General features: G+C 48.9%; 1 protein-coding gene across 2 annotated transcripts in view; it reads left to right on the top strand.

Moving 5' to 3' along the window:
* The window catches only part of LRP1 (LDL receptor related protein 1), a 1,437,817-nt gene that overhangs the window by 663,393 nt on the left and 750,545 nt on the right, over window positions 1–23,879 (top strand). For both annotated transcript variants that reach the window (XM_086966724.1, XM_086966716.1), the window contains exons 45-47: window positions 10,629–10,754; window positions 12,314–12,442; window positions 13,211–13,330. In XM_086966724.1, coding sequence (XP_086822850.1) covers window positions 10,629–10,754; window positions 12,314–12,442; window positions 13,211–13,330 — 375 coding nt within the window. The remainder of the gene's footprint in view (window positions 1–10,628; window positions 10,755–12,313; window positions 12,443–13,210; window positions 13,331–23,879) is intronic.

Raw genomic sequence — 23,879 nt, 5'->3', positions numbered from 1 at the left:
AGAGGACTGGACAGGTGACCTTGGGGATGCCAGTGGTCTGGACACCTCTCCAGACACTGGTTTTGTCTCGCCTCCTACCGTGGCTTCTGAGGAGGGGGCTGCTTACAGCGTGGTGTTGACGAGGGCGGCCAAGGCCTTTGCACTTGAGCTCCCCGTGGCGGCCGTGAGGACTAACCTCCTCACTGAGGTACTCAAACCGCAGGCAAGCTTCTCGGAGCCTCTCCTGCCGTTGGGGGGCAGGGTTCGCCATCACCTGCTCCACTGGCGCACCATCACATCGGACAGGTGGGTGCTGCAAATCGTCCGGAGGGACTACTCCCTCCCCTTCGAGGTGACCCCTCCAGCCATCCCACCACAGTACCACCGCATGTCAGGGGATCACTTGCAACTTCTGAAGGAGGAAGTTACGGCCCTCTTGGCCAAGGGGGCCATCGAGCACCTTCCTGGGCCAGAAGTGGAAAGTGGTTGCTACTCCCACTACTTTCTGGTACCCAAGAAGGGCAAAGGAGGCTTACGCCCTATCTTGGACCTCCGGACCGTCAACCGCTACCTTCGGAAGGAGAAGTTAAAGATGCTGACCTTAGCTCATGTCCTAGCTGCCCTGGACCTAGGAGACTGGATGGTAGCGTTGTACTTGCAGGACGCATATTTCCATATCCCCGTCCTGCCGGGCCACTGGCGCTACCTGCGGTTCACAGTAGGCCACGAGCAGTTTCAGTTTACCGTGCTCCCCTTCGGCCTTACCAGCGCCCCACGGGTGTTCACGAAGGTGATGGCGGTGGTCGCAGCTCATCTGCGCAGGTTAGGGGTTTCAGTCTTCCCCTACCTCGACGACTGGTTGTTGAAGGCGGGCTCGCCCCAGACGGTCGTCAGCCACCTCCAGACGACAGCAGACCTCTTGCACCAGCTGGAGTTCTCCATCAATGTGCCAAAGTCACACCTGTGCCCCTCTCAGAAGCTCCTTTTCATCGGAGCGGTTCTCGACTCGGCGCAGTTTCGGGTTTACCCACCCGAACAGCGGGTTCGGGATATACAGGCTCTGATTCCAATCTTTCAGCCTTTATCCCGAGTTTCGGTCCGGTTGACGCTGCGGCTTCTGGGGCTGATGGCTTCCTGCATCCTTCTGGTGCATCACGCCCGTTGGCGGATGCAGGCTCTGCAGTGGGACCTGAAGTTTCAGTGGGCCCAGCATCAGGGCAACCTGTCAGACCATGTCCTGATCTCGGAGGGCACTGCGAGACCGCTGCAGTGGTGGCTCACGGACCGCGATTGGGTCAGCGGCAGATCCCTCTCCCTTCCCCAACTGGAGCACGTAGTTGTGACGGACGCGTCCCTCCAGGGCTGGGGAGGCCACATGGGAGAGGAGGAGATCAGAGGCCTCTGGTCTCCGGCGGAGTCCCAGCTCCATATCAACCTTTTGTAGCTGCGGGCGATTCGTCTAGCACTGAAGGCATTCCTCCCCTCTGTCCTGGGGAGTGTAGTGCAAGTGTTCACGGACAACACCACCGCCATGTGGTACTGCAACAAACAGGGCGGGGTGGGGTCGTGGACCCTCTGCCAGGAGGCTCTGCACCTCTGGCAATGGCTGGAACATCAGGGCGTCAACCTGGTGGTTCAATACCTGGCAGGTTCTCTGAACGCCAGGGCGGATGAACTCAGCCGCCGGTGCATGATGGATCACGAATGGCGTCTGAACTCGGACGTGGAGCAAGGTCCCTTTCAGCAGTGGGGAGAGCTTTGGTTAGATCAATTCGCCACCAAAGAGAACGCACAATGTCATCAGTTCTGCGCGTTGGAATTTCCAAGGCGGCACTCGCTCAGAGACGCTTTTCGTCGCGAGTGGAGTTGCGGTCTGTTAAACGCCTTTCTGCCTATACCACTTCTGCCCAGAGTGCTGAAGAAGGTCAGGCGCGACTGGGCCCAAGTCCTCCTTGTGGCTCCGGACCGGGCACGAAGGTACTGGTATCCCGAGCTACTCAGTATGTCAGTCGATCCCCCGGTTCGTCTGCCATTTCAGGAGGACCTTTTGTTGCAGCAGCAGGGGACAGTCCTCCGCCCGAACCTGTCCAGTCTCCACCTCCATGCTTGGAGAGTGAGCGGCGGCAGTTGAGGCCATTTGACTTCCCTCCTGAAGTCTGTAACATCATTCTGGCAGCCAGGCGTCCCTCCACAAAGTCGGTGTATGCCTGCAGGTGGAACAGATTTGTGGCATGGTGCACAGCAAAGGCTGTGGATCCTCTTCCTGCCCCTCTTTCTGAGGTTCTTCTCTTTCTTCTTTCTCTTGCCCAGCAGGGCTCTGCTCTGGGCACTCTTAAGGGCTACCTCTCTGCCATTTCTGCCTTCTTGAGGCTTCCTGATCAGCCTTCTCTTTTCAAGTCCCCTGTTGTAAATAGATTCTTGAAGAGCATCACGCACATGTTTCCTCCTGTTCCTTTCGTGATGCCTCAGTGGGCCTTGATCCTTCTTCTCACATATCTGATGTGCGCTCCTTTCGAGCCACTTCACAATTGCCCTCTTCGTCTTCTAACTCTTTAAACTGCATTCCTGGTTGCCATCACCTCTGCCAGGAGGGTGAGTGAGCTCTAGGCTCTATCTTCTATGTCTCCTTTCCTTTCTGTCCATCCGGACAAAGTTGTTTTAAGAACGCGTCCTTCTTTGCTGCCCAAGGTGGTTACAGCCTTTCACATCGGGCAGTCAATCATCTTGCCCACCTTCTTTCCGCATCCCTCGAAAGAGGAAGAGAGGCTCCACCGTCTGGACCCAAAACGTGCGCTCTCCTACCTTGATTGCACACGCCAGTTCCGGGTTGACGACCAGCTCTTTGTTGGTTACGTGGGCGCGAAGAAGGGACGGGCAGTGCACAAATGAACCATCTCTCGGTGGGTCGTGTTGTGCATCAAGGTCTGTTACTCTTTGGCTAGAAAGGAGCCCCCTGTTGGGCTGAGGGCCCATTCCACTCAGGCCACAGCGACTACTAATGCCCTGGGTCGGGGAGTACCCTTGCAGGGCATCTGTCAGGCAGCTACGTGGGCCTCGCTGCACAAGTTTGCTAGATACTACTGCCTGGACAGCCATGTCCGGAGAGATGGCTTTTTCGGCCGCTCTGTTCTCCAGGACTTTCTGGTTTGATCTTGGTTCGCAGACCCACCACCAGGGTTGGTATGTCATATGGTTACTGCGTTTCTATATATTGTGTTAAGTTAGCATGAGTTTATTAAATGTTTAAACGACATATTTTCCTTCGGCTTCAGTTTGCACACGACACCTAATTGTTATTGTAGCTTTCAACCTAGACGAAAGATGTGATTTATTTGAGAATAATATGTTATTGCTCTGATATCAGTCGTGCTTGGTACAACTGTCTGCACACTGAGAACTGCACCCTCTAAGAATAACCTAACACAAGGTTGCTGAAAGCCTGATCCTCGCACTACATTAGACATAACACAAATAATGTTGCTGCCAACATTGGGCTCTACGCGAGTTTAAGATAGTTACAGGGAATGAATCAACACACTTGATGCTTCGCATGCAGAGAGCTGGTAGCTGTTGATGTGATCTACTCCTACTGAGAATTAGAGATCTGAAAGAAACACGTTAGTGTTAGATTCCTTACCTTAGAATATCCCCAGGCGTCAGTCTGGATCCGGAAACTTTTGCGTAGCAGTACCCCTGCGCGTCGGTAGGCGTCGTCTGCAGGCGTCCCCTGCGGCTCCGCGTCCGTCGTCGGCGTTGTGCGCCGTGATGACGTCGCTGGAGTATATAGACGCCGCCTCCGCGCGCTGACGTCAGTTCTTCTTTTTTCCACGCCAGTAAGCGCAGATCCGAAGAGCAGTACTCCGGTCTTTTGACCAACTTTGTTAAACCTTCTAATCTCTTTTTGGTGCCTGGTAGGATGCCCGGTTTCAAGAATTGTGACGGGTGTGACCGCACGATGTCGGTCACGGACCATCACCGACTCTGTCTCCGGTGCCTGGGCCCCGACCACGACGTGGACGCCTGCGTCGACTGCCGGGCTCTCACTAACAAGGCTAGACGGGAGTGGTCCCGCAAGCTGCTTGAGCTCCGGGTGTCGGCCCCGCGTCGGGAGCGGTCTCGGTCCGGCCGGAGGTCCAGGGAGCGTTCGAGGGAGCGGTCGCGGAGCCGCGCCGAGCGCTCCGGAAGTCGTCACCATTCGGCGGGCTCATCAGGTAAGAAACACAAGAAGTCGGGGCGTCGTCATCGTACCCCCGACTCCCCCCGACGCTCGCACGACGCGGCCGGGGGTTCGGGTGACCCCAACTCCGCGGCTCCGCGAGAGTCGCCGGGGCGGCCTGCCCCATACCCTCCGGTCCCTGGGCACGGTGCGACGCCTGAGGAGATTAAGGCGTTCCTCATGGCCATGAGGGCGCTCAGTTCTCCGACGGGGCCTACGGCGCCTTCGGGCCCAGTGCTACCGTCCGGGGGCCCTAGCGGGTCGGGTGTCCCTGGCTCGACGCCATCGGGTGCTTCGGCCCCGGTGCCGCCGACGGCTCCGACCCCGGCGCCGCAAGGGCCTTCGGGGTCGACGCCGGCTGGCCTACCGGCTGGTTCGGCGCCGATTCCATCTGGGTTACCCCCGACGCCGCCCCCGCGCGGCGCCGATTCTCCTGTGCCGGCTTCGGCCGGCGCCGTGGCTCCGGGCGGCACCGTCCCCATTCCTTCCCCAAATCCGGACGCGGAGTCGGACCGGCGTCGATCGACGCCGGGCTCGACGCCGATGGGGCCTGTGAACCCCGAGGAGCCGGTCTGCATCGTTGACTCAGAGTATGGAGATGATGAAGAGTACGGGGAAGGTTGGGAGGGGTCTGAGGACCCTCTGTCACGTGAGTGCCAGTATGACCCGGACTGGACAGGTGATTTGGGGGATGCCAGTGGTCTGGACGACTCTCCTAACCCTGGTTTTGTCTCTCCTCCTTCCGTGGAGTCGGTGGAGGGAGCTGCATATTCAGTGGTGCTGATGAGGGCTGCCAAGGCCTTACACCTTGAGCTCCCCGTCGCGGCCGTGAGGCCTAACATCCTCACTGAGGTCTTCAAACCGCAGTCATGCCCACAGGAGCCACTGCTGCTGTTTAACGAAGCCTTGTCAGACGTTCTGTTGGGCACGTGGTCCAGGCCCGCTTCAGGTTCGCCTGTTGATCGGAACGTGGCCAGACGCCACCGTCCTTGTCCGGACGACCCCAAATTCCTGTCCGCCCATCCCACTCCCGAGAGTCTGGTGATCCAGGCCTCTACCTCCCAGACCGCATTCCTGTCGGCCCCGCCCGATCGGGAATCCAAGAGGTATGACCAGTATGGTAAGAAGGTCTTCTCGTCCCTGAGTCTGGGACTGCGGTCTTGCAACACCGCATGCCTCTTGGGCCGCTACACCCACTCTGTGTGGGACACGGTCGCGGAAGTGCTGCCAGAATGCCCCATGGAGGTGCGGGCGAAGCTCGACAAGGCTGTGGCTGAGGGCCGAGACGCAGCTAAATATTCCATACGGTGTGGTCTTGATACGACCGACTCGCTGGGCAGAGCTATGTCAACGACGGTGGCGATTCGTCGCCACGCCTGGCTGAGATCTGCCAACTTTTCGGCAGACGTCTAAAATGCCTTGATGGACATGCCGTTCGATGGCTGTCGCCTCTTTGGTGACAAGGCGGACCACGCGCTGGAACGCTTCAAGGACTCCAGGGTCACGGCCAAGTCCTTGGGTCTTTCGACCCAGCGCCAGCAAACGGGTTCGTTTCGCCCCTTTCGTGGCCAAGGAAGGGGCGTCCCCACACGTGCTGCCAGCCACGCACCGCAACAATCTTTTCAACGCGGTGGCGGCCGTGGAAACCGCCGTGGAGGCGGTCTGGGTGCACGGCGGGGTCAGGCCACACCTCCCCCCGCAGCATCTGCCTCCAAATCCTCCTAGTCCGTGCTTTCGGCCCCATGTGACGCCAGTGGGTGGCAGGGTTCGCCATCACCACGCTCACTGGCGCACAATTACATCGGACAGGTGGGTGCTGCAACTCGTCCGAAGGGGCTACTCCCTCCCCTTCGAGACTACTCCTCCAGCCATGCCACCGCAGAACCACCGTGTGTCGGGGGACCACTTGACCCTTCTGCAGGAGGAAGTTACGGCCCTCTTGGCCAAGGGGGCCATCGAGCGCGTTCCTGGGCCAGAAGTAGGGCGTGGTTGCTATTCCCACTACTTTCTGGTACCCAAGAAGGACAAGGGGGGCCTACGTCCTATCTTGGATCTAAGGAACGTCAACGGCTTCCTCTGGAAGGAGAAGTTCAAGATGTTGACGTTAGCTCAGGTCTTGGCTGCTCTAGACCCACAAGACTGGATGGTAGCGTTGGACTTGCAGGATGCGTATTCTCACATCCCCGTCCTGCCGGCCCACCGACGCTACCTGCGGTTCACGGTAGGCCAGGAGCACTTTCAGTTTATCGTGCTTCCCTTCGGCCTTACCAGCGCCCCACGGGTGTTCACAAAGGTGATGGCGGTGGTCGCAGCCCATCTGCGCAGGTTAGGGGTTTCAGTCTTCCCCTACCTAGACGACTGGTTGTTGAAGGCGGGCTCGCCCCAGACAGTCGTCCACCACCTTCAGATGACGGCAGACCTCTTGCACGACCTGGGGTTCTCCATCAATGTGCCGAAATCACACCTGTGTCCCTCTCAAAAGCTCCTTTTCATCGGAGCAGTTCTGGACTCGCCGCAGTTTCGGGTTTATCCTCCGGAACGGCGGGTCCGGGATATACAGGCTTTGATTCCCATCTTTCAGCCGCTATCCCGGGTTTCGGTCAGGTTGATGCTGCGGCTGCTGGGGCTGATGGCTTCCTGCATCCTTCTGGTGCATCACGCCCGGTGGCGGATGCGGGCTCTGCAGTGGGACCTGAAGTTTCAGTGGGCCCAGCATCAGGGCAACTTGTCCGACCACGTCTTGATCTCGGAGGGCACTGCGAGACAACTGCAGTGGTGGCTTACGGACCGCGATTGGGTCAGAGGCAGATCCCTCTCCCTTCCCCAACCGGAGCACGTTGTCGTGACGGACGCGTCCCTCCAGGGCTGGGGTGGCCACTTGGGAGAGGCAGAGATCAGAGGCATCTGGTCTCCGGCGGAGTCCCGGCTCCATATCAACCTGTTGGAGCTACGGGCGATTCGTCTAGCACTGAAGGCATTCCTCCCCTTTGTCAACGGGAGTGTAGTGCAGGCGTTCACCGACAACACCACCGCCATGTGGTACTGCAACAAACAGGGCGGAGTGGGGTCGTGGACCCTTTGCCAGGAGGCTCTGCGCCTCTGGCAGTGGCTGGAACGTCAGGGCGTGACTTTGACGGTTCCACACCTGGCAGGTTCTCTGAACGCCAGGGCGGACAAACTCAGCCGTCGGTGCTCGATGGATCACGAATGGCGTCTGAACTCGGACGTGGCGCAAGGCCTCTTTCTGCAATGGGGAGAGCCTTGGTTAGATCTATTCGCCACAGAAGAGAACGCGCAATGTCATCAGTTCTGCGCGGTGGAGTTTCCAAGACGGCACTCGCACGGCGACGCCTTTCGGCGCGAGTGGAGTTGCGGTCTGTTATACGCCTTTCCGCCTATACCACTTCTGCCCAGAGTGCTGAAGAAGATCAGGCGCGACCGGGCCCAAGTTATCCTTGTGGCTCCGGACTGGGCTCGAAGGTACTGGTATCCCGAGCTTCTCAGCATGTCAGTCGGTCCCCCGATCCGCCTGCCCCTTCAGGAAGACCTTCTGTCGCAGCAGCAGGGGACGGTCCTCCACCCGAACCTGTCCAGTCTCCACCTCCATGCTTGGAGATTGAGCGGCGGCAGTTGAGGCCATTTGACTTGCCTCCTGAAGTCTGTGATGTAATTCTGGCAGCCAGGCGTCCCTCCTCTAAGTCGGTATACGCCTGTCGGTGAAACAGATTTGTGGCATGGTGCACAGCAAAGGCTGTGGATCCTCTTTCTGCCCCTCTTTCAGAGGTTCTTCTGTTTCTTCTTTCTCTTGCCCAGCAGGGCTCTGCTCTGGGCACTATCAAGGGCTACCTTTCGGCCCTTTCCGCCTTTCTAAGGCTTCCTGATCAGCCTTCTTTGTTCAAGTCCCCTATTGTAACGAGGTTCTTGAAGGGCATCACACACATGTATCCTCCTGTTCCGTTTGTGATGCCTCAGTGGGACTTGAACCTGGTTCTAACCTTTTTGATGTGTGCTCCCTTTGAGCCCCTTCATTCTTGTCCTCTCCGTCTCCTGACTTTAAAGACGGCTTTCCTGGTTGCCATCACCTCTGCCAGGAGAGTGAGTGAGCTCCAGGCTCTTTCTATCCAACCCCCTTTCCTGTCCATTCATCCTGACAAGGTGGTTCTTAGGACTAGGCCTTCTTTCCTGCCCAAAGTAGTTTCTGCTTTTCACATCGGGCAGTCCATCACCCTCCCTTCCTTCTTCCCGCCTCCGCATCCTTCAAAGGATGAAGAGCGGCTCCATCGTCTGGACCCAAAACGTGCGCTTTCATTTTATATGGATCGCACACGCCAGTTCCGGGTGGATGACCAACTGTTTTTTTGGCTCCGTGGGTGCGAAGAAGGGACGGGCGGTGTGTAAACGGACCATCTCTCGGTGGGTCGTTCTGTGCATCAAAGCGTGCTACTCTTTGGCTCGGAAGGAGCCTCCTGTTGGGATGAGGGCCCATTCCACTCGGGCCACGGCTGCTACTACTGCCCTGGGCCGGGGAGTCCCTTTGCAGGACATTTGCCAGGCGGCTACGTGGGCCTCGCTGCACACCTTTGCGAGGCACTACTGCCTGGACAGTCAAGTCCGGAGGGATGGCTTCTTTGGCCGTTCTGTCCTCCAGGACTTTCTGGTGTAGGAATGTATTGGTTCGCAGACCCACCACCGGGGTTGGTATTGCTGGGGTATCTATTCTAAGGTAAGGAATCTAACACTAACGTGTTTCTTTCAGATGAACAAGTTACTTACCTTCGGTAACGATATATCTGTAAGAAACATTAGTTAGTGTTAGATTCCTTACCGAACCCACCCATCCTCCCCGTTCTGCGAACTGATACCTAGGGTTAAGGACATCCCTTTCAGGGCCCTAGTTTCAAATGGCACCAGTGTTGGTTCTCTCATGGCTCTGCGTTTTCTGGCGCGGAAAAGCTGTGTACAAAGAACTGACGTCAGCGCGCGGAGGCGGCGTCTATATACTCCAGCGACGTCATCACGGCGCACGACGCCGACGACGGACGCGGAGCCGCAGGGGACGCCTGCAGACGACGCCTACCGACGCGCAGGGGTACTGCTGCGCAAAAGTTTCCGGATCCAGACTGACGCCTGGGGATATTCTAAGGTAAGGAATCTAACACTAACTAATGTTTCTTACAGATATATCGTTACCGAAGGTAAGTAACTTGTTCGTATGGGCCCGCCCTGCTAGAACCCAAACGAGACCTTCTTAGATATAATATAATATGCTGAATAGGGTGCGCGAAATATAGGTGAAACAGAATTCTATAGATTTTTGCATCATAACATGCTATCACCTTTTGCTTATTATGGATTAGTGACTATGCTGCTAACTCTGATTTTTATAATATGTATGTTGGTATTATACAAGATACTGCGTTTGAGAACTTTGCATTGAAAAATAAACATTTCAAACTTGCACGTGTGTGCTTTGACTCCCAGTTTCGGTTTGTAATGATTATATAACGAAAGAGTGTTCATGTGTTCCACGATACCTGAGGTACCCTAAGATCATGTTCTGGATTGTCTAAGTCATTGGGAAGTAATTACTACCGATGAGACACTGTAGCTAGCTTGGTAAGGGGATTTCTGAAACAAAGGTGAGTTTTGGGTCACCCTAACTCACCCAGGTTCTAGATCTCTGTGCACAGTTCTGTGGGAGAACGGAAACCCTGCTACAGTATTGCTGGGGTATCTATTCTAAGTTAAGGTATCTAACACTAACCTGTTTCTTTCAGATGCACAAGTTACTTGCCTTCTCTAAGAAAAAGTAGTAAGTGTTAGATTCCTTACCGCCCCACCCATCCTCCCCGTTCTGCGAACCGACATCTAGGGTTAAGGTATTCCCTTTGAGGGCCCTAGTTTTATGGCACCAGTGTCAGTCTCTGGCATGGCTCTGCGTTCCTGGCGCGGAAAGCTATGTACAAGAACTGACGTCAGCGCGCAGGGGCGGCGTCCAAGTACTCCGACGTCATCCCGGTGTCCGCGACTGACGCGGAGCCACAGACAACGCCTACCGACGCGCAGGGGTACTGCTACGCAAAACTTTCCTGATCCAGTCTGACGCCTGGGGATATTCTAAGGTAAGGAATCTAACACCAACTACTGTTTCTTACAGATATATCGTTACCGAAGGTAAGTAACTTGTGCTTTAACTGTACTCTAATGTGTTCCTTTCAGCTCTGCACTGGCCCTGGGCCTGGTTAGGCAGAGCCCAGGGTCAGTCAAAATCATTCACCACCAGCATCAGTCAGCAAAAAGTTGGGGGGTGCCCAGGGCACAGGATGACTTTACAACAACCACTTTGTCAGACTCTCAAAACATGTATAATAGGCTCAAAGGGTGGTGTTTCCTCAGTGATGTATATTTATCTGATCTCTATTTTTGTGTGTAGGCGAGCTGTCTCCCTGTAAGATCAACAATGGCGGATGCCAGGATTTGTGTCTATTGACAGCCGAGGGCCGGGTGAACTGCTCCTGCCGTGGTGAGCGGGTTCTGCTGGAGGATTTCACTTGCAAAGGTGAGTGAGTTGCTGGATTGGAGTGGTTGTGTATGGGTGCCCTTAATGTGACCATTAGACTGCACTATGCTGTGTATTAATGTATCTGTTGTAACAATATCTTCCTTCTCTTCTAAACACCCTCATATTTTCAAGTCCTCATCATAACCAGTTAGCCTCCCGATTTCTGCCTTAAGCATGGCATGCTGAGGCTCTCCACTAGTTTCTCAGCATTGCACGCATTACTTTTCTTAAGGTGGCACCAAGGTCTCTCTCCATAGTATCCTCGTTGTTGGAAAAGTGTCCATTCTGCAGTCCTCATTATGGCAATGAGGATACCAAATAGTGTTCTTAATATGATATCCAAGATTCCATATTCTGCCTTTAGATAGTGCTAGTGACAGAGCTAAGCATGTCACCAAATATTGTTTGTCATTTTGGCAGTGAAGACATCCATTTAGGTAATTAGATCAGAGGTAACCCAAGAAGAGACTTTGTAGTCAACAGAAGCATCCCGTGAAGGTGTTGAGCAGCCTCATTGACCACTAAACAATACTATCTTAAACTAAAACTCTCACACAGGTTATTTTCTTTGCTGCCCCACTCGACAAAAGTACAAGAATATGTAACCCAATTCAAACAAGTTAACCGTACATTGGCACCAGTGATGAATAATACAGGGTTCAAAAGTGCTGCTCAGCTCACTCCTCTATTGAATGTTGTATCATTCAATAGAGGAGTATTGAGCTGAGCAGCACTTATGAACTCTGTATTCTACCACCTCTGAGTCGTTACAGTGTTTTTGCCATTCCTCCTATTTAAATATTAGCAATCCCACCCGTATTTACCAAAGTTATCCAGAGCAACAGCACATGCTTTGATCTACTGGTATAACTACTACTGGACACCGCAGTCAGACTTTCCAGCTGAGCCAGAAACGAAAACACATTATTTGGCCTCTGGTGTCTCTCAATCCTATGTCACAGGTAAGGGAAACTGTATTTCATCTACACTACATGGCCTAAAGAACAGTACACAAAGATTTCCATGTACTGCAGAGCCAAAAAAGGAAGCAGATTATTTTCTCTGCAGGCTCCTTGGAAATCTATTACTCTATAAATCAAAGTAAGCGGAGTTACAGTCCCTACCTGAGAAGTTACATTGGGGGTTTTTTCTCTCCAGCATTTTGCAGGCATAGCACTTCATGTATAAATGCAGCTATATACATTGTGGTACAAGTCCCCCATCCACATCATATGCTTGGCAAGAGGCCATCCAACTTCGATCTCAGCCTGACCTAAAATATACTGCTTCCGGAGCATTTGATGGGATACAACAATGCTTTGACACCTAGTTGGAATACAATGAAAGTTTCAGGTATCAGAGAGACTCTGATTTTTTTAAAACACTTCTGAATCAAAATGTTATTTTAAGTTGCATGGTTTATATACCTTTACTAGAAATATTATATTGGAGGAGGAGAACTCAACCCATGTTATACCAAATGTGCAGGAGTGTATTAATTTGGCTGCCAAGCACTTGACTCTCACTGTACTTAATCTGTGTGTTTACCCCTGCAGCCCTGAACTCGACTTGTAATCCTCACGATGAGTTTGAATGTGGCAACGGAGATTGCATCAATTACAACATGACCTGTGACCGGGTGGCCCACTGCAAGGACAAATCAGATGAGAAACAATCATTTTGCAGTACGTTCCAGATCGGCCTTGTTGGGCTCTGAATTTGTTTATTTGCTCCTCAACGTATTTCTCATTTTAAGAAAGTAGGTCACCAATGGCAGTGCTAGTGCTGCCATGCCCCCTTCTGCAGGAGTTCAAAGTATAGTCTTGTGTGAGTCGGGCAGGGCGAGGTGGCTATTGCCATTGGAGATGTGTGGTAGATAGGAGTACCCCAGATTTTCATTTAGGCGGCTTCAGTGGTGCGGATAGCACTTTCAAGAGAAAGCAGTATTGAGAGTGCAACGAAGAGGAAGCGTTGTTATCTGTTGCATATTACACACAAGTTCCTCCCTTCATTTTTTTGGTATTTTTGGGTGGCAGACAGTTACATGATGTTAAGGGACATTTAAAAAGAAACGGTGGAGGAAGGAAGCTATTTGTTTTTTCACGGTGATTGTTGTCCTTAAGTAGCATGTGAAGGCAGGCTTCTCTGTGCATTAAGCAGGTGGTGACAGCACAGTGTCAAAATGTCCAAGAAGTTTAGTGTGAAAACCGTGTTATCATGCTATACTCCTTATGCCCTATAAAAGCTGTTACTGGACTCTTATGTGGCATTTTTGTTGTCCACTCTTGTATGGCATTGATGCTCTTCTGCCTGAGATGCAGATCTCATAACACTGCAGAAGTCTGGAGGAACCAGTCCCACTACTTTCATGAGGTATCTGGTCATTAAGGTGAAGATTGTGTTCCATGCTGTTTCATTGTTGTCTTTGATTGGTCTTTCCTTTATTATTACAGGCACACGGCACTGCAAGAGAGGCTACATGCACTGCCTGAACAACCGTTGTATTGCCAACTCCTTCCGGTGCAATGGAATTGATGACTGTGGGGACAACTCAGACGAGATATCCTGCAATAGTAAGTCCTTGCCCGGCTTCTCATCAGGGATCCATAGAACAGATATAATGGTGGTCGCTCAATCAAAGAGAGAAAACAACACACAAGGGACATGAAAGCAGCCATTTATCTTCCTTATTGTTTAAATCAGTATGTTGACTACAGAACAATGGCAGATGTTCATTTTTGCGAAGGGTAATCCTTCTACATACAGGGAACATAACAATTCTTTCATTTATGTTGTGGACATTATTTTAGGGAGAGGTTTTGTGAGTAACACTTTGAATAAGTTCTTCAAAAGCCAGTGGTCCATAATGGGTATAGTAAAGATTGTTCTAGCAAAGACGTCATCAAATTTAGGAGAGCCCTGATTTCATGCAAATCTACATCCATATTTTTTTTCTTTCTCTTTAGAACCATTAAACACAGACCTCTCAGCATATTTTCAATTGCTAAGCAATGTAGGAAACTGGCTCTTTATGGAATATATCAATAGTCTGATATACCGTGTAAAGAGTCCAGGGGTTCCTTTATAAGTGGACAGGGGCTTGCTTCAGCAATCCAAAGGGTCTCTATTAGGGGTAGTATGGACGAGCAGCCTTTGGCTTAACCGACAGGAGTGCAAGACATCTAGAAATACACACAATGATCAGGAAATGACACACATGACTCAAGTAGGATATCCACCCCAATTTATAGAAATAGCAAGTATCTGTTTGAGGCATAGGAGCTGTAGATTGTATACTTTAGCATGGATCGCCATCTGGTGTTGGGCTCGGATGCTTGCACTTTATTTTAGAAGTCTTTGTAGTCACGAGATAGGTGACTCCTCCTCTGGATAGTAGTGCGCATGGGCATCAACTCCATCCTTAGATTGTTTTTTCTGCCATCGGGTTCGGTTTTAATTTGCTGCGCTCCGGGTCGACGTCCTTTCGATTCCCTTTCGACACACAAAACTCTCACCGATCGACGGTATTGTTTCGATCGCGATCTCTCTTGACGCGTATCTAGTTCTAAAGAATTATTCGAGTCCAGTTGTCGACGTGGGCCATTGGGCTGATCGACACCATCAACCAGCATATGGAAAGGACTCCATTTAGAAAATGCAAATGTGGGGCTAAATTCCCACACTCAGATCTCCACAAGGTCTGCAACCTTTGTCTCTCGCCACAACATGAGTCAACACTGCATGGCCTGTGAGTCTTTCAGTTCTAAGAAGACCATACTTGGTTGCCGGGCTCGAAGTCCCGAAATGTCCAGTTCAACAGTTTCTGTGCCGGAAGACATGTTCGAGGCTGGCACCGAAGATCTGGAACCAGAGACAGACCATCTTCGGCACCGAAACATAAAACCTAGGTCTCATCGACCCCAGAATCTTCGACACCCAAACCGAAACCAAAAGTAACAGTCTCTCCGGCACCGAAGCAAATTCAACCCAAGTCCTCTGAGCTGTAAAAACAACTAAACTCTGAGTCGAAAACTCCGTCTAAGCAAAAGGAGACAAAAATCCCTCCTAAAGCTAAGCAAGACAGGCCAAAACACCACTCTGAGCCAAAGTCCTCGGCACTCAAAAAAGACAGCGGATCCAAAGAACTTGTCCATCCAGATCCTAAGCAAAAAACACTCCATATTGACCCCATTACTGGCCACGTCACCTCCATAAAAACCTAAAAAGATAAAATTGGACACCTCAAACTCCTGAGAGGAAAAAAGACTCCTCAACCTCACCTATGAGGCCTTTCTCTCCACCTCCACAACCAGCAAACATTATAGCCTCTCCAGCACACTCTCCAGTTCCTCCGCTTTCACCTACACCACAAGAGGATGATGAGGATATAGGAGGTGAGGGTGAGGGAATATACCCACATCTCACAGATACTGATGATGATACACACAGTACCCCACCTCATGACTCTTGGGACGACTACAATGTCCCAGATGTGCCTGAGTGAGATTTATATCCCTCTAGACCACCCCCCAATGATAATATAGGATTTGCGCAACTGATAAATAGAGCTGCAAAATACCATAGGGTTCAACTCCATTCAGACCCTCTAGAGAAGGATTTTTTACTAGAGACATTCTCCCAGCCATATAAAACTACAAATACGCTCCCTATGCTCAAGGGGATGATTAAACATGCCCCTGAGGTTTTTAAAGATCCTGTCAGGGCTAGGGTGCTTAATCCTAGGAGTGAGAAAAAATACAAGCCAGCTCCAAGCGATTCAGCTTACATCAAAGGTCAACTCCCTCTGGACTCATTGGTAGTGGCAAATCCCCGCAAACGGGCAAATTCCCAAACCACGGGTATTGCCCCTCCGCCAGACAAAGAATCAAAGCTCCTAGATGCATCAGGTAAAAGGGTTGCGTCCGAGGCAGCAAACTTCCGGAGCATTGCTAACTTGCAAGCTTTACTTGCAAGGTACGACAGGGCTCACTATGATGAACTTGAAAAACTCCTGCAACATCTTCCAGATGACCAAAGCAAATGATCTCAGACATGAGGGAAAGTTAATCACGAACACCTCAATAAAATTTGCCCTGGATGCTGCAGATACAGCATCCCACGCAGTTAATACAAGCGTGTTATTACGTAGACATGCGAGGCTGCGCATATTGGGCTTAAAGCAAGGGGTGCAGACTACCATCCTCAATCAACCCTTAGATCAGGAACAATTGTTTGGACCCACTGTGGACACAGCTTTAGAAAAGATGAAAAAGGACACAGATACAGCCAAATCCATGGGGGTGCTACAAGCAACAACTAGTAGAGGTTCCTTTCTTTGCTCCTCTTACAGGAGTGCCGCCAAGACCACTGTTACAGACACTTATTCCACTTATCAAAGCCCCTCTCAAACTTCCCCTAACAGAGGATATTTCAGAGGGACTTACAGAGGCAATAACAATAGGGGCACAGAACGTGGTTCTAACACCCGCAACTCCCTCCACCACAAAACAGTGCCTTTCCTCCACTACCCTCAGACCACTCCACTCCGATCGGGAGAAGACTATTACAGTTCCTACCTGTCTGGAATTTCCTCACCACGGACAAGTGGGTAAGACAAGTTATCCAGTATGGTTACTGCCTGGAAAGGACTTAATGCAGTTAATAGGGATGATGGCCTCTTGCATCTTAATTATCCCTTACGCAAGACTCCAAATGCGTTTCTAGCATAACAGTAGAACGAAGCTCAAGGTCATCTTACAGATCTGGTGTTGGTAGACAGCCGCACATATCGCTCTCTTCAATGGTGGAACACACAAAATCTTTCCAAAGGGTGGTCATTCTTAGACCCGGTTCCACAAATAGTACTAACCGTGGACACATCGCTCACCGGCTGGGGAGCTCATCTGTTGAACCACACCATTCAAGGTATGTGGACCCCTCAACAAAAACTCCTCCACATCAATCACCTGGAGTTACTAGCCATATTTCTTGCCTCAAATTAATTCCAGAAATATCTCATAGGCAAAGGTGTCCTCGTTCGGACGGACAACATGACAGCAATGTACTATATACAACAAGCATTTGCAATGCAATAGGTCTCGCATTAGGAAAGTTTGAGCTATTGGTATTTTAAATTACACATTTTTTATTTATGTGTTGGTTTTGAAAATGGCAAAATTAATAGCTTTGTCATTTACAATGCCAATACTTTTAACTTTCGCAAATGTGACACCTATAGCATTTGTAATGCAATATGTGTTGTATTTACGTGACTTCGATGTATTGATATTGCAAATAACAATAGCTTTTAATTTTTTTAAATAATTAATACTTAAATAAAAGTTATTGTAATTTATAATGGCAATAGCTTAAACTTTTGTAAATAACTTTTGTGAAGATTATGTTCAGTGTACTTTATTGTGACGAAAATCCAAGAACAGAAGTGAAATATTAACATCTTTTTGTGACATTTGTAATAAAGCTTGAAACATTGAGAGAACATATTTGAACCAGTTGTTGTTGAATGGTTGCACAGATTGATGCTGTGGTGGCGCTGAGAGATGTTGTGGTGATGCGATAGAGTGTAATTATGTAACTATGTGGCACTGAGTGGTATTTGGAGTGTATGTTGCATTAAGTGCAGTGTAATTATGTGGCGTGTAATTATGTGGCACTGAGTGGTGTTTGGAGTCTATGTTGGGTTGAGCGCAGTGCAAATATGTAGCATATAATTTTGTGGCACTGAGTGGTATTTAGAGTGTATGTTGCATTGAGTGCAGTGTAATTATATGGCACTGAGTTGTATATGGAGTGTATGTTGCATCGAGCGCATTGTAATTTTGTAGCATATAATTATGTGGCACTGAGTGGTATTGTTTGGAGTGTATGTTGCATTGAGTGCAGTGTAATTATGTAGCAGATAATTATGTGGCACTGAGTGGTATTTGGAATGTATGTTGCATTGAGTGCATTGTAATTATGTGGTGTGTAATTATGTGGAACTGAGTGGTATTTGACGCGTATGTTGCATTGAGTGCAGTGTAATCATGTGGCGTTTAATTATGTGGCACTGTGTGGTATTTGGAGTTATTGAGTGCAGTGTAATTATGTGGCGTGTAATTATGTGGCACTGAGTGGTATTTGGAGTTGAGTTCAGTGTAAATATGTAGCATATAATTATGTGGAACTGAGTGGTATTGTCTGGAGTGTATGTTGTATTCAGTAGAGAGTAATTATGTGGCCTGTAATTATGTGGCACTGAGTTGAATTGTGTCAAGAAAGTGTGTGGATAGTTTTGTTTTTGGTGAGGGACAAAAAAAGGCATGTCCTTATTAAAACTTGATAATACTGGGAAGTGAGAGGCAATGTGATCTTTCATTGAGCTGGAAGAAATATGAATTTTCATTTTTTCTGCACAGCACTTGCAGAACAATACGCAGATTGGGGGGGGGGGGGTCATACATAAAATCAGATAACGCCTAGAATTTCTGTGAACTAAAGTTATTGCCCTTCAAGGTTCAGACTGGGGGAGGTTTTGCAGAAGAAGCTAGAACTGAATTTCTTTGTTCACGCAACTTCATTGAAATAGATATTGGAATCCATGAAACACCATTTCCACATTCAGCATTTGTGAAAACAAAAAAAGTGCCTCAATGTTATTCTGCGCCACTATTTCTTATTTAAATCTAACAAATATTGATGGTAAGGAAAGAAATGGAGCACAGTGTGTGTTTGTGGTTGTTATTCAGGGGCTGTGTATTGGCAGGAATGTCCTGGTACTGGTGAGCTTGTGCAGGGTCTGTTGGTGAGCAGCTGCAATTAGTGGCTTGAGGAAGTGCTGCAACTACATAATTGGGGAGAACTAATTAAGTCTGCAAGCAAAACATTGCAGGAGCTGATAAGGTTTCCAGATAATACATCAAGTTTCACACTGTTGGCTTTATCACGGTGCTTGTTGTACTGTTACATTGTGTGCCCAAGTTTGTTTTATATGTGTAAATGTGGGCACATAACCACGTTCGCCAAGGCTTTTTTTTTGTATATATGTATATCATTTAAGCAAGGGAGTAATCACATTAGGAAAGGTATTTTAAAAAATAGATTACGGAAATGAATGCCAGTCTGCTTGCATAGCAGTGATGTGTGTCAGTATTTTGCTTTGATTGTAAACACCCCAATGATTTTGAGAAATGCTTCCACATAATGTTGTATATTTAAATAATTATTTCAATGCAAGCGGACTACTTTCTTCAACAAGCATGGGTGCGCTTCACAATTACCGGTACTAAGGACTAGTTTTATGAAGCCTCTTGTTGCTTTTTCAACAACATTTATGGGTAGGAGGCCTTCGGTTTGAAAAGTAGTGCTTTTGGTGTGACTGTGAAATGGAAGGACAGCAGGAGGCAACACAGAGGGCGTGTGAGGTGGCAACATGAATAACAGCGGTGTGGGCTGATAAAGAGAAGTCGCACGGGGCATGGCAGATCACTTAAGCTTTTTCGCTGGTGGGAGGCAGCACGGAGGGTATTTAACTTGGACAATGGTAAGAGGCCATTCGGGCAGTCTGTTTACCGAGTGCAGCGGATGAGCACGAGTGTGCGCAGAAACAGCACATCTCAATTAGGAACCGATCATGGTGTCCAGGGATCGACTATCCAAGTCGTCAATGGGGCAGCGTAACTAGGCTCATCGATCTTTCTAAAATTTAGCGCCTATCACACAATTCTCTGCGTGAAGCAAGGGGTCTTGACGTCCGCAGCTGTGGGGTGGGAGAAGTGGGGCTCGTTCACATTGCAGTTAAACATAAATAAATAGTAAGTATCCATCCATATTTTAAAAGCATACGCTCAACGAAAAGAAACCTATTACAAGGTAGCGAAGCAAAAGTAATTCGAAAAACAATTAACCGGCATGGCTCCGTTTAAAAATAAACAGTTTAAAATCAAAAAAAGTATACATAAATTACAAAAGCACGACGTGAAGGTGGACTTTCATTGCTTACAAATTGAAACACATTGCTTCTGGAAACTGCCTGCAAATGAACTCCCATCTGGTGAATCCGTAGGGCAAAAAAACTTGCATCAGAACACTAGCCGAGGCAGGAAACAACAAGCTCTGGCATTGCGCGGAGGGGGGTGGGGGAGCTGCTTCCTTTGAAGTCTGATGCCGAGGCTCAGACAAATGGTGTGGGTTGTGGCTGGCGATGTGCACGCGCCTGGCTCACATGAACTGTACCCGATCCGCAGTTTGGGGAGACTTTTGAAAGCCTTACTATAATCTCGACAAACAAGCATTGCAAACAATGCTGTAGTCGAGACCTAAAAACAAGGGGGGGGGGACACTCTCTGCAGCTATCACTCTTAGCACAGAGCATTTGGAGATGGGCCATTCCTCAAAAGATATACCTCTTATCAGAGCATCTACCTGAGATACACAATCAAATTGCTGATCTGCTCAGTCGTCAACAGCGGCAGATTCATGGATGGGAACTTCATCTCCAAGTTCCTCTTCCCCTTTTTCAACTGCGGGGCCACCCAGACATAGATCTGTTTGCCGCACATTTAAACACAAAATGCCCAAACTTCCCCGCCAGGTATCCACACCCATTGTCCAAAGACAATGCGATATGGATGAACTGGTGAGGCAGATTTGCGTACGCATTTCCGCCTCTCCCACTCATTCCGTTACTGGTACGCAAACTCAAGCAACGGTCTCTCACAATGATCCTGGTTGCTTCAACATGGGCCCGACAACCGTGGTTCACGACACTGCAAGAGCTCTCAGTAGTTCTGCACCAAAAACTGCACCTCTCCCCAGAGCTTCTCACACAGAACCATGGAGAGATAAGACATCCAGAACCATCTCAACTGAACCTAGCAATCTGGCTCCTGAAGTCTTAGAATTTGGTTACCTCAATCTCCCACCAGACAGTATGAACGTCATTAAAGGAGCTAGACGTCCTACCACTAGTGCATGCTATGCAGCTAAATGGGAAAGAATTGTTATTTACTGCAATAACACAATCAATCCACTAGATGCTTCAACACAAAACATTATCTGTTATCTCCTACATCTACAAAGATGTAATCTAGCATACACAACTATACGATTACATCTTGCTGCTATATAGCAGCTTAATCACAAAAAAAAGACAACACTTATCATTGTTTAGGGTACCTCCCATCAAAGCATTCATGGAAGGCCTTAAAAGAATAATTCCTCCCAGAATTCCACCCTCTTCAGTATGAATAACAATTACAATTGCACAAGGAGAAGTAGCGGATTTCGGGGTACTTACCAGGAAAACATTGGGACATAAGCAGCAGGGAAACGTATGAACCAGATCAAGCAAACCACCAAGGAAATCCAGGGGCATTAGGATTTGCTCCTGGAATGTTAATGGCATAAGTGCAAAGTTGTAAGAAGATTTTTGGGAATTTATCTAACATCATGACATTCTCCTTTTTCAAGAAACCTGGCAGACAAAAAACTCTCAGTTTGTGGGATACAAAGAAAATATAATTCCTGCAAAAAAGGAGGCACAGCATGGAAGGGCCAAAGGGGGCCTGTTGACTTGTATATCTACGGACCTCTCCTGGGGAGACATAAGCATCGATCTTGACTCCTCATGGATGCAATGTACTAAAGTTAGAGCTTTCACCGTCAGCGGACCTATTAATATTGAATCTCTACTTCCATCCAGCAAGAAAGGAGAAGGACCAAATAATTAATCAATTAATAGTTGCAATTAAAACACTAAAAATCACCTGCCCAAGTGCCCACATAATAATAACAGGGGATTTCAATATGAATTTAATTCAAGGCCAAGAGCACATTTACCGAGCTTCATACAGCCAAGGCAGGGTAACCGAAGTAGACAAGACCTTATGGGCAAGAAATGTTCTGCAAAACTAGAAGACTTTTTTCTACACGCATTAAACGGTAGAGGCCCCTTGGACAGCCCAGCCGCAATCACAAGGGTTGAATCTACAACAGGATCAACAATTGATTTTACGCTAGCTAACCCCGATCTATTTCCGTACATAACGGATTTTCAAATTCAGGATCGAGTTGAAAGTGATCATTACCCTCAAACTTTTACATTAACCATCACTCCAATTGGGTCAGAGCAGGCAAATCCCCTTACATTAAGGACACAACTTTACAATCTAAATCGGCTAACTTGGGACGAAAAGAACATTGACGAAATAATGGAGACATGCCGGTAGTTGTTAACACCTAGTGACGCAGCCCATGCTGGAGATATTACGGGGCTCTGGGAGTCTTTCACAATCAACATCAATAAAAAATGTCAATCTACCCACAATGATCATAAAACAACCAGAGCCGGAGGAGGGCCATGGTATACGCCAAACATACGGGCAATAAAAACGTGGCTGAACAAACAACTAAGGTCAATTCGAAGTAATGGTCTCCAACCTTCACAACAGTCTCTCATAACTATAGAAAAGACGAAAAGGGAACTAAAACACGAAATAAAAGCGGCCAAACAAACATATAAGGAAAACTTTGAGGCCAACTTGCTCCATGCGAGTAAGCAGAGAAACTCGAAACCGTTTTGGGCAAAAATAAATTTCATGCTAAATGGAAAACATCACCAATCTACCTCTGACATAACAGAACAATCTTGGAGCATTCATATAGACGAGATATACAATTTCAGAACTGAACAGACAACAGATAGCATAGGGGACAACACAAATGCGACTAAAAGGGGTTCCAGTCCAGAGAAAATATCAGAGGCTAGGAGTCGGAGTAAGGAAAAATGGGTATCGGCGGATGCATCAGTCACTGATTTAAAGATTTTATCCAACCCCAAACTCCATACTGAAATCGGAGAAGTACAGAAAGGCTTCAGCATTTTTATCAGGCACGCTCAAAGAGTAGAACCCTTACAGATAACACAAAAGCAGATTCTGCATACAATAAAACACTTGAGATCGGACAGGGCACCCGGCCCCAACGGCCTACCGAACGCACTGTTCAGGTATGACCCAGAGTTTTTGTCCTGCTACCTAACCCCTCTGTTCTCGAATAGTTTAAAGACTGGAAAAATTCCCGACTCCTTGAGGGGCAGCATCTTCCAACCCATTTATAAGTCAAGAACACGCTCAGACCCCAGCAATTAATTGATAGCCCTTATAGATGTGGAGGCAAAGATCTACGCAACAAATCTATTGGCAGACTTGGAGCAATGGGTAAGGTGCAAAAGTCTAATCTCAAACACAGACTGGGTTCAGAGCTGGCATTGGGACTTTAACCAATATTTCAGCACTTAGCAAAGAAAGCGATTGCCAAGTCAAACATCCTTTACACATGATTCGTAGACCTTAAAGCAGCCTTTGATAAAGTGCCAAGAGCCAAGCTTTGGGCTAAAATGAAAGCTTGGAGAATCCTCTCAAAATTACTAGAAGCAATCATCAACTTATATTCAAACAAGCATTGGAAATGCAATAGGTCTCGCACCATTAGAGTTAGTGCTTTTAGAATTGTTTTTTTTTTTTTGTAAATGTTTAGCATTTTTGTTTCCTGTAGCCAATGCGAAAGTATTACAAATAAAAAAAGCCATAAACATTTCTAAAAGCTCTAACTGAAATGGTCTGAGAACTATTGCACTGTGTGAGGGTGAGGGTGAATGAGGGTGAGGGGTTGAGGGTGAGTGAGAGTGAGGGTGAGTGAGAGTGAGGGTGAGTGAGAGTGAGGGTGAGTGAGAGTGAGGGTGAGTGAGAGTGATGGTGAGTGAGAGTGATGGTGAGTGAGAGTGAGGGTGAGTGAGGGTGAGTGAGGGTGAGTGAGGGTGAGGGGTTGAGGTTGAGGGTGAGGTGTTGAGGGTGAGTGAGGGTGAGGGTGAGTGAGGGTGAGGGTGAGTGAGGTGTTGAGGGTGGGTGAGGGTGAGTGAGGGTGAGGGGTTTTGGGTGAGTGAGGGTGAGGGGGAGTAGTTGAGGCTGAGTGAGGGTGAGTGAGAGTGAGGGTGAGTGAGGGGTTGAGGGTGAGGGGTTGAGGGTGAGTGAGGGTGAGGGTGAGTGAGGGTGAGGGGTTGAGGGTGAGTGAGGATGAGTGAGAGTGAGTGTGAGTGAGGGGTTGAGGGTGAGGGGTTGAGGG

Source organism: Lissotriton vulgaris, chromosome 1_1 (genome assembly GCF_964263255.1).
Source record: "Lissotriton vulgaris chromosome 1_1, aLisVul1.2, whole genome shotgun sequence".
NCBI lineage: Eukaryota > Metazoa > Chordata > Amphibia > Caudata > Salamandridae > Lissotriton > Lissotriton vulgaris.
This window is presented reverse-complemented; position numbering and strand designations above follow the sequence as displayed.